We start from the raw sequence: 12,602 nt of genomic DNA, 5'->3' as shown, positions 1-12,602 counted from the left end.
CGCGATCAGGTTCCGGCCGCTCAACCAGGTTCCGGCCCCACCAACGGTCCGCGCCTGCGCAGGGCGGCCCCGCACCGGGCTCCCCGCGGAGGGGCGCCCCCGGCTGGCCACGCAGTGGAGAGACGCTGCAGAGAAGCTGGGAGGGAAGCACTAACGCGCGTCTCGCCCAGGAGAGCGGTCGGTGGTCTCGAATTGGACATTCCCAGCGCCTCGCTGGTCCCATGGAAATGGAGAAATACCTTCGGGAAGGTGACATCATACCTTCATGATATGTATTTTTTAAGAAGGCATTTTCCCTGAATCTAACATAAGAGAAACGAATGAATTTCGACCACATTTTAGATAAATGCTTCTTTGCCACGGAGATACAATATCCTAAAATTGCCCTCAGGGCCAGCTTCATGGGCACCCACGTGTGTGGCTCCGAATGGCCTCACACTTGATTCAATGCTCTGCCGTCACCGTCTTGCAACCTTTAATAGTTTTCAGCAAGGAGCTCCACATTTTTATTTTGCACTGGGCCCTGCACATTTGGTAGCTGACCTTGCCTATGATTATGAAAAAAAAGTTACGAAAACCTCTAAGAGGCTAAACTATGTTTTTTAATCCCATGATTCAATTTCAGATTGTGTTTGTCTCCTGTGTTGAAAACAGTTAGGAGGTTGTTACTCTCATTTCCTCTCCCCCGCAGGAAGTCTGAGATCAGGGGGACAGCCGGTTTGGTTTCTTCTGAGGCCTCTCTCCTTGGCTTGCAGACAGCTGCCTTCCTCCTGTGTCCTCCCTCTGCACAGGTGCATCCCTGGTGTCTCTCTGAGTCCCATTTTCCTTTTCTTATAAGGTCATTGGAGGATGGCCCATCCTAATGACCTGATTTTAAGTTAATTACCTCTTTAAAGGCCCTACCTCTAAGTCTCATTCTGAGGTGCTGGGGTTGGGACTTCAATATATAAATTTGGGGGGACACAGTTCGGCCCATAACAGTAGTGGTAACTATGATTTCATCCGAAGGCTACTCTATATCAGAACAAGGCTGAGATGGGGCCTGAGAGGTGATGACCATCTCCCAGAGAGCCTGGCTTTGGAGCCTGATTGCGGTAACTGATGAGGCTGGGTGTGTCCCCTTTGAGGAAGGGACGAGACACAGTTTGGCTGCACAAGGCCTGACCTCCAGCTCCCGTCCTTGCCCTGACCTTCCGCCTGCAGCACAGCAGCCTGAGTGGTCCTTTTAAAGCATGAGTCAGGTCGGAATGCACATTACTCAACACCTGTCATCTCCCCATCTCACTTGGAGCAAAATTCGAACAGCCATTCTTCTTCAAACTTTCCAGGCTTGCTCCCACCTAAGGTACTTTACAGGCCTGAAGCGCTCTTCCTGCACACGTCAGCCTAGTGTTGAAACAGAACAGGACCCTATGGTCTATGCCCCCCATGTCTTCCGCCTGCCTTTTGTCTGTGGAAAAACTTTAGCCAAAGAATAAGTTTAATCAGAGAAATGAGAAAATACAGAAACAAAGGAAAATAGTCAAAGGGGACAAAACAATAATAGTTTATCAGTAAGCAAGGTCAAGGACCTTTAGTTCCACCTCAAGGGCTATAGATAGTATTCTGAGCCGGGCCCTGTGAGCTGTTTTTTTTTTTTTTTTTTTTTTGCAGTACACGGTCTCTCACTGTTGTGGCCTCTCCCATTGCGGAGCACAGGCTCCAGACGCGCAGGCTTCAGTGTAATGGCTCATGGGCCTAGCCGCTCCGTGGCACGTGGGATCTTCCCGGACTGGGGCACGAACCCGTGTCCCCTGCATCGGCAGGCGGACTCTCAACCACTGTGCCACCAGGAAAGCCCATGTGAGCTGTTTTATAGGTACTGAAACCCCCACCAGGTAGAAGTTAACTACATGATGACCAGACTGTAGCCATGACAGAAGCTACCACAATTCTGAGAATTGGCCTCATGGAAATGGGAACAAACTGACCCTGGAACTGAAGATTAACTGTACTTAGAACAATCAAGATGATGCTGGTCAGACCACCAAGGACCAATTTCAAGATGACCATCAGAGCTGACTGTGCTGTCTCTGCATGTAGCCCCCTCCCTCCGTCTATAAAAGCTCTTGCCCACTGCTTGTCAGTGGAGGGGAGTCGGCCTTTGGACAGGAGTCTGCCCTTCCCCTTCCCCGGACCCCGCCATTGCCAGCCTCAGAAATAAAGCAAACTTTCCTTTCCACCAGCCTTGCCTCTTTATTGGCTTTTGAGCAGCGAGCAGCTGGACCCCACATTCAGTTACAGTGTGTGCCAAGTGCACTGCCCTCAGACTGAAGTTGCTGGCAGCCCTGGCTGAGCTCCCCTTCGGGGACTGTGCTCACTCCAGATCACGGTCCCTTCCCCAGGCAGCTCATGCCCAATAACAGTGGATGGCTATCAAGGCGCATACCCATGTCTCAATCTGGGATGACTCTGCAGGCCATCCGAGCTGCGGGGATCACCAAGGACTCTGTTGAGATTGCCTGACAGCTCGCCTTCTCCCTCCACCGGCACAATGCTGTTTCCTTCCCGGGTCTGGATCCTGAGACACTCCCCAATGACCAGGGTTGGCCTCGCAGGGACCCTGACCTGAGAAAATCCACGAGGTTCGTTCCCTCTTTTCTTTTTTTTTTCTTCTTGGCCACGCCATTCGGCGTGTGGGATCGTAGTTCCTTGACTGCGGATTGAACCCGCGCCGCTTGCACTGGAAGTGTGGAGTCTTAACCACTGGGCCACCAGGGAAGTCCCTCGTTCCCTCTTTTCCTTCGGCTTCTTCTCAGCCCTCTTCTTTTATTTTTGTAAAACGATATGAAATTCACAGAACATACAGTTAACCATTTTAAAGGGAAAAACTCAGTATCATGTAGTACATTCCCAGTGTTGTACAACCACCTGCTCTATCTAGTCCTAAAGTATTTTCGTCACTCCCGGAAGGAAGCCCTACACTCCTTCAGCATTAGCTGCCATTTCCCCCTCCCCCAGCCACTGGCAACCACTAATCTACCTTCTGTCTCTATGGCTTTACCTATTCTGAACATTTTATATAAGTGGAATCGTACTGTATGTGGACTTTCTGTGTCTGGCTTCTTTCACTGAGCACCATGTTTTCAAGGTTCATCCATGTTGTAGCCTGTGTTAGAACTTCTTTCCATTTTATGGCTGAATAATCCACGGTATGGATGGAGCACGTTTTGTTCATCCATTCTTCATTGATGGACACCCGGGTTGTTTGCACCTTTTGGCTGCTGTGAACGTGTATATCCATGTATTTGTGTGAGTCCCTGTTTTCAATCCTTTTGGGTGTATACCTAGGAACCCAACATTTTCCTACAGTGAGGCCTCTCTGATCACCTGATATAAGACAACACCCTCCACCAGCCATTTCCTTTCCTTGCTTCCTAACACTCATGACCTTATAAAATAGCATGTATTTACTGGTTTCTTTGCTTACTCTGTGACTTCCCCTGTACTCAAATGTAAGCACCTTATGACGGGGGATTGTCAGGTTTCCTCACTGTTGTAGGGCTCAGAACAGTCCCTGACAGAGAATAAACCCAGTGTCAGTCATCTGTGCTCACAATAATGCTGTGTTAACAAACTCTCCTCATTCAGTGGCTTAAAACTCAGCTGGCCCTCTGCCGGAGTGTAGGCTGGGCTCCGTGGGGTAGTTGTTCTGGGAGAAGCTAGTGGGGGACCCAAAGCAAGAACACAGACAAATGAAGCGAATAAAAATGAAAAGTGTTCCCTCGGCCGTACTACTCTGGAACTGAACACCAGGAGGAGATTTCAGGGGATGGCATAGGTCAGGGCACACAAGTGCCAGGCGTTTCAGGCCCAGCAAGCAGCCCATGTGGCTGGACTGTAAAATGGTGACTAAATGGAGGAAAAGAGGCTAGGCTTAAACATCAAACGGAAGAAGCTGAGAAAGGGAGTGGGGAGGATGGTGGAGACGGGATGCGGCACACACATACCCCGGAGGCCACCCTTTTTCCTGCCACGCACACGTGTTTGCAGAGGGGCCCCTGGCAGCCTCTGCCCCCACCACGGCCTCCGGCCACAGAAGCCAACAGCAGCGTCGACGCACGTCATAGCCTCATGCACTCCACAAGCAGGACCCAGGAGGTGTGGGAGTGCGTGCCCAAGGTCTTCCAGAGTTGTTGGCTGGTAGGGGTCTGCTCTGAGCCAGTCTTTCCACCGCATCCAAGCCAGGGTGAAAGGGCCGACAATGCAGGGTCAGAGAGCCTGGAGCACATCTCTGCCTGCAGAGGTGGCAGCTGCATGGCTGGGGTCCCTCCAAGCACTAGGGCACAATAGTAACCGTGACAAAGTCCTACTCCTGAGAAGCTCAGAGGGTGGGGGATCCCAGCCACCTCAAAACCAGGAAGGATGTGATCTAGCCAGTGATTAAAAAATAAATAAATAAACAAAGGGGGACTTCCCTGGTGGTCCAGTGGTAAAGAATCCGCCTTACAATGCAGGGGACGCGGGTTCGATCCCTGGTCGGCGAACTAAGATCCCACATGCTGTGGGGCAACTAAGCCCACGCCACAGCTACTGAGCTCGTGCACCTCAGTTAGAGAGCCTGCGTGCCGCCAACTACAGAGCCCACACGCCCTGGAGCCTGCGGGCCACAGCTAAGACCCGATGCAGCCAAAAATAAATAAAATAAATAATAAATAAATTCTTAAAAAAAATAAAGGCACTTCAAATATACACTTATAGGGACTTCCCTGGTGGCGCAGTAGTTAAGAATCCGCCTGCCAATGCAGGGAACACAAGTTCGATCCCTGGTCCGGGAAGATCCCACATGCTGCAGATCAACTAAGCCTGTGCGCCACAACTACTGAGCCTGTGCTCTAGAACCCATGAGCCACAACTGCTGAAGCCTGCACGCCTACAGCCCATACTCCACAACAAGAAAAGCCACTGAAACGACAAGCCCACGCACCACAACGAGCAGTAGCCCCTGCTCGCCGCAACTGGAGAAAGCCTGTGCACAACAACGAAGACCCAATGCAGCCAAAAATAAAATTAAAATAAATAAAAATTAAAAATATATATACATACACATATATGTATGTGTATACGTATGTATATGCACATATATACATAAAACTTCTTTCTTGCAGTGAATAAATCGGAATACATTGGCGTTTAGCTGTGGGCAGGTCTCCCGGGCTGTTACTGGGAGCCAGGGTCTGATCTTCGGGCTGAGCTGAGGGGCACCACTGGACCCGCCAGGCTGAGGCCCACACGGGGGCCCTGTGGAGATGCCCATGAGGTCTGCCCCCTGACAGCCCCACCCACGTCATGCCTGCACAGAGCGAGGCCAAGAATCTGGGCTCAAGAAGGATCCTTTGCATCTCAACAAGCAGAGGCTGTCTTAAGCCCTAAACTATGACTCCTCACATGATCCGATCGTGACTGCAAAGTCCCGGTGGGGCTCACAGCTCACAGAGCAGCCGGGGGCACAGGCAGCACCAGCCCTGGTGTCCCAGCCAGAGAGGCCAGCGGGGGACCAGCACACCTTTCCTGGTGGAGGATGGAGGAGGGGGAAAGGAGCCCGCTGCTGTCCCAGGTAAGCCGTGCCTGGAGGCCTGCTGGGGTTGGAGATGTCCCCGGCTGGGTTCTCCCCACCCTGGCCCCCCAGAGCCATGTTGTGTGCTGGGGCTAGCCAGCAGGTGGGTGCTCAGGAGGGGCTGCTAAGATTGGGGTGGGGCTTCATTAATCAGGTGCCTTAACCTCCCCCAGCGCCCTGTTCAGACTCTGAAAGGTGACCCGCCCTTGCCCTTGTGTTTGACACGGCATGGGGTGTGTCCACACCCCAAGGAAAGCGCACACCCAGGGGATGGTGCCCACCAGGGCCATCAGGCCACCCTCACATTTTCCCTGTCCCCCACCCACCTGCGACCTGCCCCGCCTTCTCACCTCCCTGTTGCCCCCTCCTCGAGGCTGCCATCCGCTCAGCCTGGTATGGCCCCTGCACAGGAGATCCGGCAGGCCTCCCCGTGGATCTGGCGGGTCGGGGGGTGGGCTCTGGCTCAGGGTGCAGACGGGGCTGAAGGCCAAGCCGGCAGCCTGGCCTTTTGCTCTTACTGACTTGTTGAGTTCTGGGGGGTGCTGATCAATAACCCTCCTTTCCTGTGCTCTGATGCGGTCAGGCAGGTGGGGAGTGAAGGGCCAGCTTCTTCCTGGTAAACTGGGAGCCCTGCCCAAGCCTGGGGCCTTAGCTTCCTCATTCTTCCCCCACAACCAAACTCAAGGGCCTGCTGCCCCTCCCCCTGCAGAGAGGGGGCAGAAGCCCTCCCATACCTGCCTGCCAGTGGAGGGGCTGCAGAGGCAGGCATATCTGAAGTGGAGACTGTCCATCAAGGGGCCAAATGGAACTGGCTTTGCAGCTTCTCCCAACCTCATGATCAGTGAGCCAGTCCTCTGTTGGGGAGCCAAGAGGAGGGTGGGGGGAACCGAGAGAGGGGGTGACCCCCCAACCGTCAGCACCCTGTTAATTTTCTCTGTGGTAAGGCCAGGGCCCCCAAGCTTGGCTGAGTGTCCCGCTGGAGGGCAAGGTGGGGTCCTCGGGAGGCCCTGCACCCCACAGAGCCCCGGTCTCCTGGCCTCTCCTCTCCCTGCCCCCAGAGCCCCTCACCGTCCCCTCTGCTGCTCGGCCAAGCAGAACAAGCCTTAAGGCCCCCATGTCCCTGGCCTTCTAGGGTCTTTGTGCACCCCTTCCGCCTTCACCTTCCAACTTCACCTTCCAGCTTCCTCCCCGCTGCAGGCTCTGACCCTGCTCCCAGCTGAGCGTCACAGGGTCTGAGTGAAGAGGGTTGCCCTGGTGAGACCTCCCTCTTCTTCCTCCCTCTGCAGGATGCTGGGGATCAGGAACCACCCCTCGCCAGAAGCAGCCCCCTCACTTCAAGCCACCCAGGGCCAGCACCCTGGGAGGACCAGGCCCGGAGGGCAGGCCCTGGGGGGGTCCTGGCCTGCTGCTTCCCCTGGGGAAGCAGCTTCCTCAAGTGCCTGATCTTCCTGTCCAACTTTGTCTTCTCTCTGCTCAGTCTGCTGGCCCTGGCCATCGGACTCTGGGGCCTGGCCGTCAAGGGGTCTCTGGGGAGTAGTTGGGGGGGCCCCCTGCCCGCAGACCCCATGCTGGGGCTGGTGCTGGGCGGACTGGCGTTCAGTGCGGTGAGCCTGGCAGGCTGCCTGGGCGCCCTCTGCGAGAACGCCTTTCTGCTGCGCTGCTTCTCTGGGGGCATCCTTGCCTTTCTGGTGCTGGAGGCCGTGGCAGGGGCCCTGGTGGTGGCCTTCTGGGGCCAGTTACAGGATGACCTGGAGCACGTCCTACGCATGGCCATCACCCACTACCAAGATGACCCAGACCTGTGCTTCCTCATTGACCAAGTTCAGCTCGGGCTGCAGTGCTGCGGGGTGGCCTCCTACCAGGACTGGCAGCGGAACCTGTGAGTCCTAGAGCCTGAAAGGGTGGAGGGCAGCCCCATGGTGGCCGGCAGGGTCCCTGGGGCTGGAGCGGAGGCAGGCCACACACACGCTCACATGCGCATACTCACCTATACACAAACTCACCTGTATAGGCTCCTCACCTGTACCCATATGTGCGCACACGCTCATGTGGGCACACTTGCGCATGTACACACTCAGGCCCAGCCAGGGCCACGTGGTCATGCAGGGATGTTAATAGAGAAGCTCAGCCAGTAGAGCTAGAAAGTCACTTTTGGGGGTTGTTTTTTTTTCTTTTTCAGTAAGGACATCGTACATCTCAATGTCAATTGAAAATAACTTTTAGTTTAATTCAGGACATCATTTTGGACTATGACTCCACAGTTCTCCCTCCACTGTGTGTGTGTGTGTGTGTGTGTTTGTGTGTGTGTGTGTATATGGGTGTGTTTAGAGCCATATGGAGACTCTTGAAAACCAGCCATTTGTACCCAACAGTCCCTGCGACATGCTGGGCCCTTCTTCCTGGGCACCTTAGAAGCACCCATCTGGATTGTTCTCATTTGGTGGCCGAGTGTGACTTTGGGCCGGTGGCAGCCCTTTCTGGTGTTGTGATGCCACCCAGCCTGCCGACCTCCAAGCCCCTGCCTTACTGAAGCCCATTCTTCAAGGAGATGAGACTGTGCCTGTGAGGGAGGGCGAAGGGTGAGCCTGCTGGTCACAGGGCCCTGGATGCCAGTCAAAGGCCAAGGGCACCTGAGGGCTGCCTGAAGTGAGTGACAAGAGCAACACTCTCTCGAGGCCCTGCGAGCTCCTCCCAAGCCTCCCATCCCTTGTTGCTGCCCAGTGTGGCCCCTCATGCCCCCACCACGACCCGGTGACCACTACAGAAGCCTCTACCAGTCCTCAACCCACCTTCTCCCACTCCAGCTCTGCGGCTCAGACCAACTCAGCAGCATCTGTGGAGTGAGGCCGTCTTACTTCCAGCCCCCATCAAACCCTTGCCTCCCTTCAACTGTCTTACGCAGTGTATGCCTTCTAACCAAGCTTGTACAGAGGCCTATGTAGTGCTGGGATGAATTATAGAGAACTGGGTATCGTGTGTGTGTCTGTGTGTGCACAAGTGTGTGTGCGTGTGCATGTGTGTGTGTACATGCCTGCCAGTGTGCATGTGTGTGTGCATTCTTGCCTGTGTGCTTGCATGCATGCACATGTGCATGCCTGCGTGCCTATGTGTGTGTGGCTATGGAAGTTTGAAGGCGGGTAGGAGACATTCCACACAGCGCTGGGGTCCAAGACCAGGGGCCCTGGCCTCCAGATTGATGCTCCCATGTGCCCTTGCAGGTACTTTAACTGCAGCTCCCCTGGGGTCCAGGCCTGCAGCCTTCCTGCCTCCTGCTGTATCGACCCCTGGGAAGATGGAGCCTCAGTCAATGACCAGTGTGGCTTCGGGGCCCTGGGCCTGGATGAGGACGCGGCCCAGAGGGTGGTGCACCTGGAGGGCTGCAGCCCCCCACTCCTCCAGTGGCTGCGCAGCAACATCTGGGCTGCAGGTGGCTACGCCATCGTTGTCGTGGTGGTCCAGGGGGCAGAGCTCCTGCTGGCCATCCAGCTGGTGAGGGCCCTGGCTGTCCACAAGAGGGCAGCAGAGAGTGAGGGCTTGTCCACAGGACCCCCAGACTCAGTGCCCTCCCCTCTGCCAAACTGGTCCCGGGCTGACTGGCAGGTGAGACGAAAGACCAGGGCACCCGGATGGGGTCTGGGGCTGCAGACCTCCCCTCCCCTCCCAGGGAAGGTGTCAGAATAACCCGCCTTGGTGCTTGTGGACACGCACCTTGGGCCCCCAGGCCTCCTCCACCTGCTGGCCTCTGCCTCCCCAGGGTCCCCTTTCCCCCACACTGCCCATTTGCTTGTAAACGCTGCCATGGTCCGAGTGTAAGCTGACCCCAACGACTGCCTGGCCAGCGTCTGCCTCCCACAGAGGGTGCAGGCAAAGCCTGGCTGGCAGGGAGAGTGGGGGGCGAGCGAGACTGGATGAAATCCTGCCACTGAGCCCCAACTCAGACCCTCACCCCAACCTTCACTTCCGATCTCCACATCTGACCACTTTTGACTCTCACCACTGACCCCCCCCACTTCCAACACCTCCAAGCCCAGTCTATGAGTCCCCACGTCCTCACCATAGCCTGGCTCCTGCTCTCCTCTGGGGCCACCTCCCCCTTTCCTGTCCATTGTGGTGGTTGAGGATGAGGCCCAGGCCTCTCCCTCCAGAGTGCTTTTTTTTTGGGGGGGCGGTAAGTTTTATTGAGATGTATCACTCATACAGTAAATTGCACCAACCTTAAGTGGGCAGCCTGAGGGTTCTTACTTATCCACACACCTGTGGACCCACTACCAGGTCTAGATCCAGCCCCAGCAGGGTCCTTCATCTCCTCCTCGAGGTCACCCCTGTTGGAACTGTGTCGCCTTTGGTTAGCGTGGCTTTTTCTGGCCTTCACATAAATACGATCACAGGGGCCCCCTTCCTGAGAGTCACTCTCTGGTCACTGCTGTGTGAACGGACCCCCCGACGTCCGTGTGGATAGGCACTTGGGCAGCTTCCCGAAGATGACTGCCACTGGGGGCAGTTTCCCGCAGGTTTGTGTGTGGCAGCGTGCCCTGCTTCTCCTGGGTGTGGTGTCAGGAGCGGAATTGCAGGGTTACTGGTAGGCTTTAGTGGACAGTAAGGTTACTGTCCAGCTTTAGTGGACAGTAAGGATGGGCTGGCTGGGCCCAATCTCCCTGCACCTGTTTCCTCACCTGTGGGGAGCAGATAGGTGTTCCCTCCCCCTGACCTGAGCTCTGGCCCCCGGAGTACGTGGGGCTGCCTGCCTTGCCCCAGTCCAGCCATCAAGAGGCTGGCTCAGTGCCCGATGTGCTTCCTTCCCTCAGCCTGGCCAGGCCCCTGCCATCCCTGCCACCAATGTCCACATCCGTCCACTCTTGCTGAAGAGACTCCACCCTTGGGCCCTGCCCCCACTGACAACACATCCCAGACAAGTGGTGGGGGACACGCTAATTTTATTTGAAACAGGACATGGGCCATGTTGGAAAGGACAAGCATCCTGCTGGTGTGACAGGTCCAGAGGGGTCTTGCTCTTTCACTGACGCCCGCAGGACTCCTGCCACCCACTCCGCCAGTGCAAGGGCCTCAGCTGGGAAGGGCTAGTGGGGGAAGCTTGTCCTCACCCCCAGACAGGCAGGACAGGGGACACTCCTGGGAGGCCTGCCCTAGCTTTCCAGCCATGGGAGGAGAGGGTCTGTGGACCAGTGTCTCTAGAAGTTAAGCCAGGCCTGGCCGGCCGGAGAGGGTATCCTGCAGGGAGTTGGTGGGCTCCCGGGACCTAGCTTCCATGGGCCTGAGGTCGCCGCCTTGCGGGGATCTCCAGACACAATCTCTGGACACTCTGGAACCCTCCGGTGGGGGGGCGGCCCTGCTCACAGGAATCCTGAGCAGGGGTCAGAAAGGGCAGCGGCATGGAGGGGTCAAGGGCCGGGGTCCAGTGCTAGATGATGCCGTACTGGGCCAGCTCATGCAGCTCCAGGTGGTTGAAGGCCTCCCATGGGCAGATGACAGTGATGTCTGCAGGACAAGGGGGCCAGTGAGTCCAGGAGGGTCCCATGGCCCCAGGAGCCACCATCCCCTCCGGGCCCTGTTGTCCACACCCCAATGGTGAGAGTACAAGTCCAGGGTGTACAGCCCTCTTTTCAGGACATACCACCTTTGGGGTGTGTCGAATGGGCGCCCTGCCCAGGAAGAGAGTGGGTGCAGCAGGCCCAGGGAGGGGGCCAGAGGAAGGTGGGCCTTGCTGCTGGGGGGAGGGGACAGCAAGAGCTTTGGTCTTTTCCAGCCCCTCCAAGCACTCGGTGGACCCGCTGAGTAGGAACAACCCCACTCGGGTGGTGTCTGAAGCTTGAAGTTGGGAAAAAAAAATGAAGGACAGCTGGGGGTGGTGCCCTAAGTGAGCCTCTGCCTGAGGAAGCAGGGGCAGGGTTGATGGGGCCCCAGGCACACTGGGGGGTGGGCAAGTGGGGGGGACCTGGGTGGACGCTAGTGGCCATCATACCTGTTCCCAGGCCTTCCATTCCGGGGATGTCGTCACCAAACCTATAAGAACAGAGCGGTCAGGGCCAGGAAGAGCGGAGAGGGGGTGTGCATACACTTGAGTGCAGGTTCCTGGGAACGCGGTGTGTCTGAGTGTGTCCTGGGTGTGTACACGTGGGGCTCTTTGGGTGCAGGGAGACATATCAGTTGGTGGGGCTGTGGCTGAGTGTCTGGGTGGCCGCGGGTGGGTGTGCTTTCCGGACAAGAACAGCTAGAGAGGGTGACAGGAGCCCCGCCCCCCGAGTCCCCTCCACCCCCCGCCCCCCATGCCAGGGAATGGGGGACGCTGAGACAGGCCGGCTCAGGCCCTCAAGACCCGCACCACCTGCTTAAGAGGATGGGACCACCTTCCACCAGGAAAGGGTGGCTGAGGCCCCACCCAGCCCCCCAACCTGAAGGCCCCTGCCATGGCCTCTAGCACCAGAAAGGCCCCATCTCCCTCCTGTGCAGCAGGTGGGCCCTCCACCCCCCTCAGGGCCAGCCCTCCCACAGCTCTGCTCACCCTTGGACGCCTTTCTTGGGGGGCTTGCTCTTGAACTGCCTGGTTTGCCGCTGCTTAAATTTGGGGGGCCCTTTCCTGGGAGTGACGGGCCCCCCAATCACCCTGGTGGCCGGCCGGATCTCGGCCTTCGGCGGCTCCAGGTTCATGGCCAGGCTGGCAGAGACCCCGCGGTGACCTTCGGCTTCTGGACTCCCTCACGCTGTGGGCCCTCCTGCTTCCGACCCACCTCTCAGGTCTCAACCCACCAGAGCAGAGGAAACCCTGAAACATGAGACCCACCGGTCCCCAGTATGGCTCAAACAGCAGCCCCCTGTCCCAGGGAGCCCCAGGCAGGGGCTGAGAGTGCTGGGTGGCCCCCCGGTGTGCCCCTCGTCACTGCCTCCCCCTTCTCCTGCATTCCCCATCCCAATCCCTGGGGTGGGACACTTGGCCTCATTCATGGTGGCATGTTAGGCACCTAGCGGTGCCAATAACGGTAACCCGAGA

The 12,602-nt window shown here is 56.9% G+C and overlaps 2 protein-coding genes across 2 annotated transcripts; one reads left to right on the top strand and one right to left on the bottom strand.

Moving 5' to 3' along the window:
* Window positions 1-5,461: 5,461 nt before the first annotated feature.
* TSPAN10 (tetraspanin 10) lies at window positions 5,462-9,815 on the top strand. Its single transcript, XM_033848016.2, has 3 exons — window positions 5,462-5,596; window positions 6,883-7,475; window positions 8,815-9,815. The coding sequence occupies exons 1-3, from the start codon at window positions 5,561-5,563 to the stop codon at window positions 9,275-9,277; spliced, it is 1,092 nt and encodes a 363-aa protein (XP_033703907.1). The 5' UTR covers window positions 5,462-5,560; the 3' UTR covers window positions 9,278-9,815.
* Window positions 9,816-10,806: 991 nt separating this feature from the next.
* On the bottom strand, window positions 10,807-12,262 carry PDE6G (phosphodiesterase 6G). The gene is made up of 3 exons (XM_033848196.1): window positions 12,117-12,262; window positions 11,577-11,617; window positions 10,807-11,092 (listed from the first exon to the last, which is right to left on the bottom strand). The coding sequence occupies exons 1-3, from the start codon at window positions 12,260-12,262 to the stop codon at window positions 11,016-11,018; spliced, it is 264 nt and encodes an 87-aa protein (XP_033704087.1). The 3' UTR covers window positions 10,807-11,015.
* Between the last annotated feature and the right edge of the window lie 340 nt (window positions 12,263-12,602).

Source organism: Tursiops truncatus, chromosome 20, assembly GCF_011762595.2.
Source record: "Tursiops truncatus isolate mTurTru1 chromosome 20, mTurTru1.mat.Y, whole genome shotgun sequence".
NCBI lineage: Eukaryota > Metazoa > Chordata > Mammalia > Artiodactyla > Delphinidae > Tursiops > Tursiops truncatus.
Note: the sequence above shows the minus strand (reverse complement) of the source record. Positions and strands in the feature narration are given on the sequence as shown.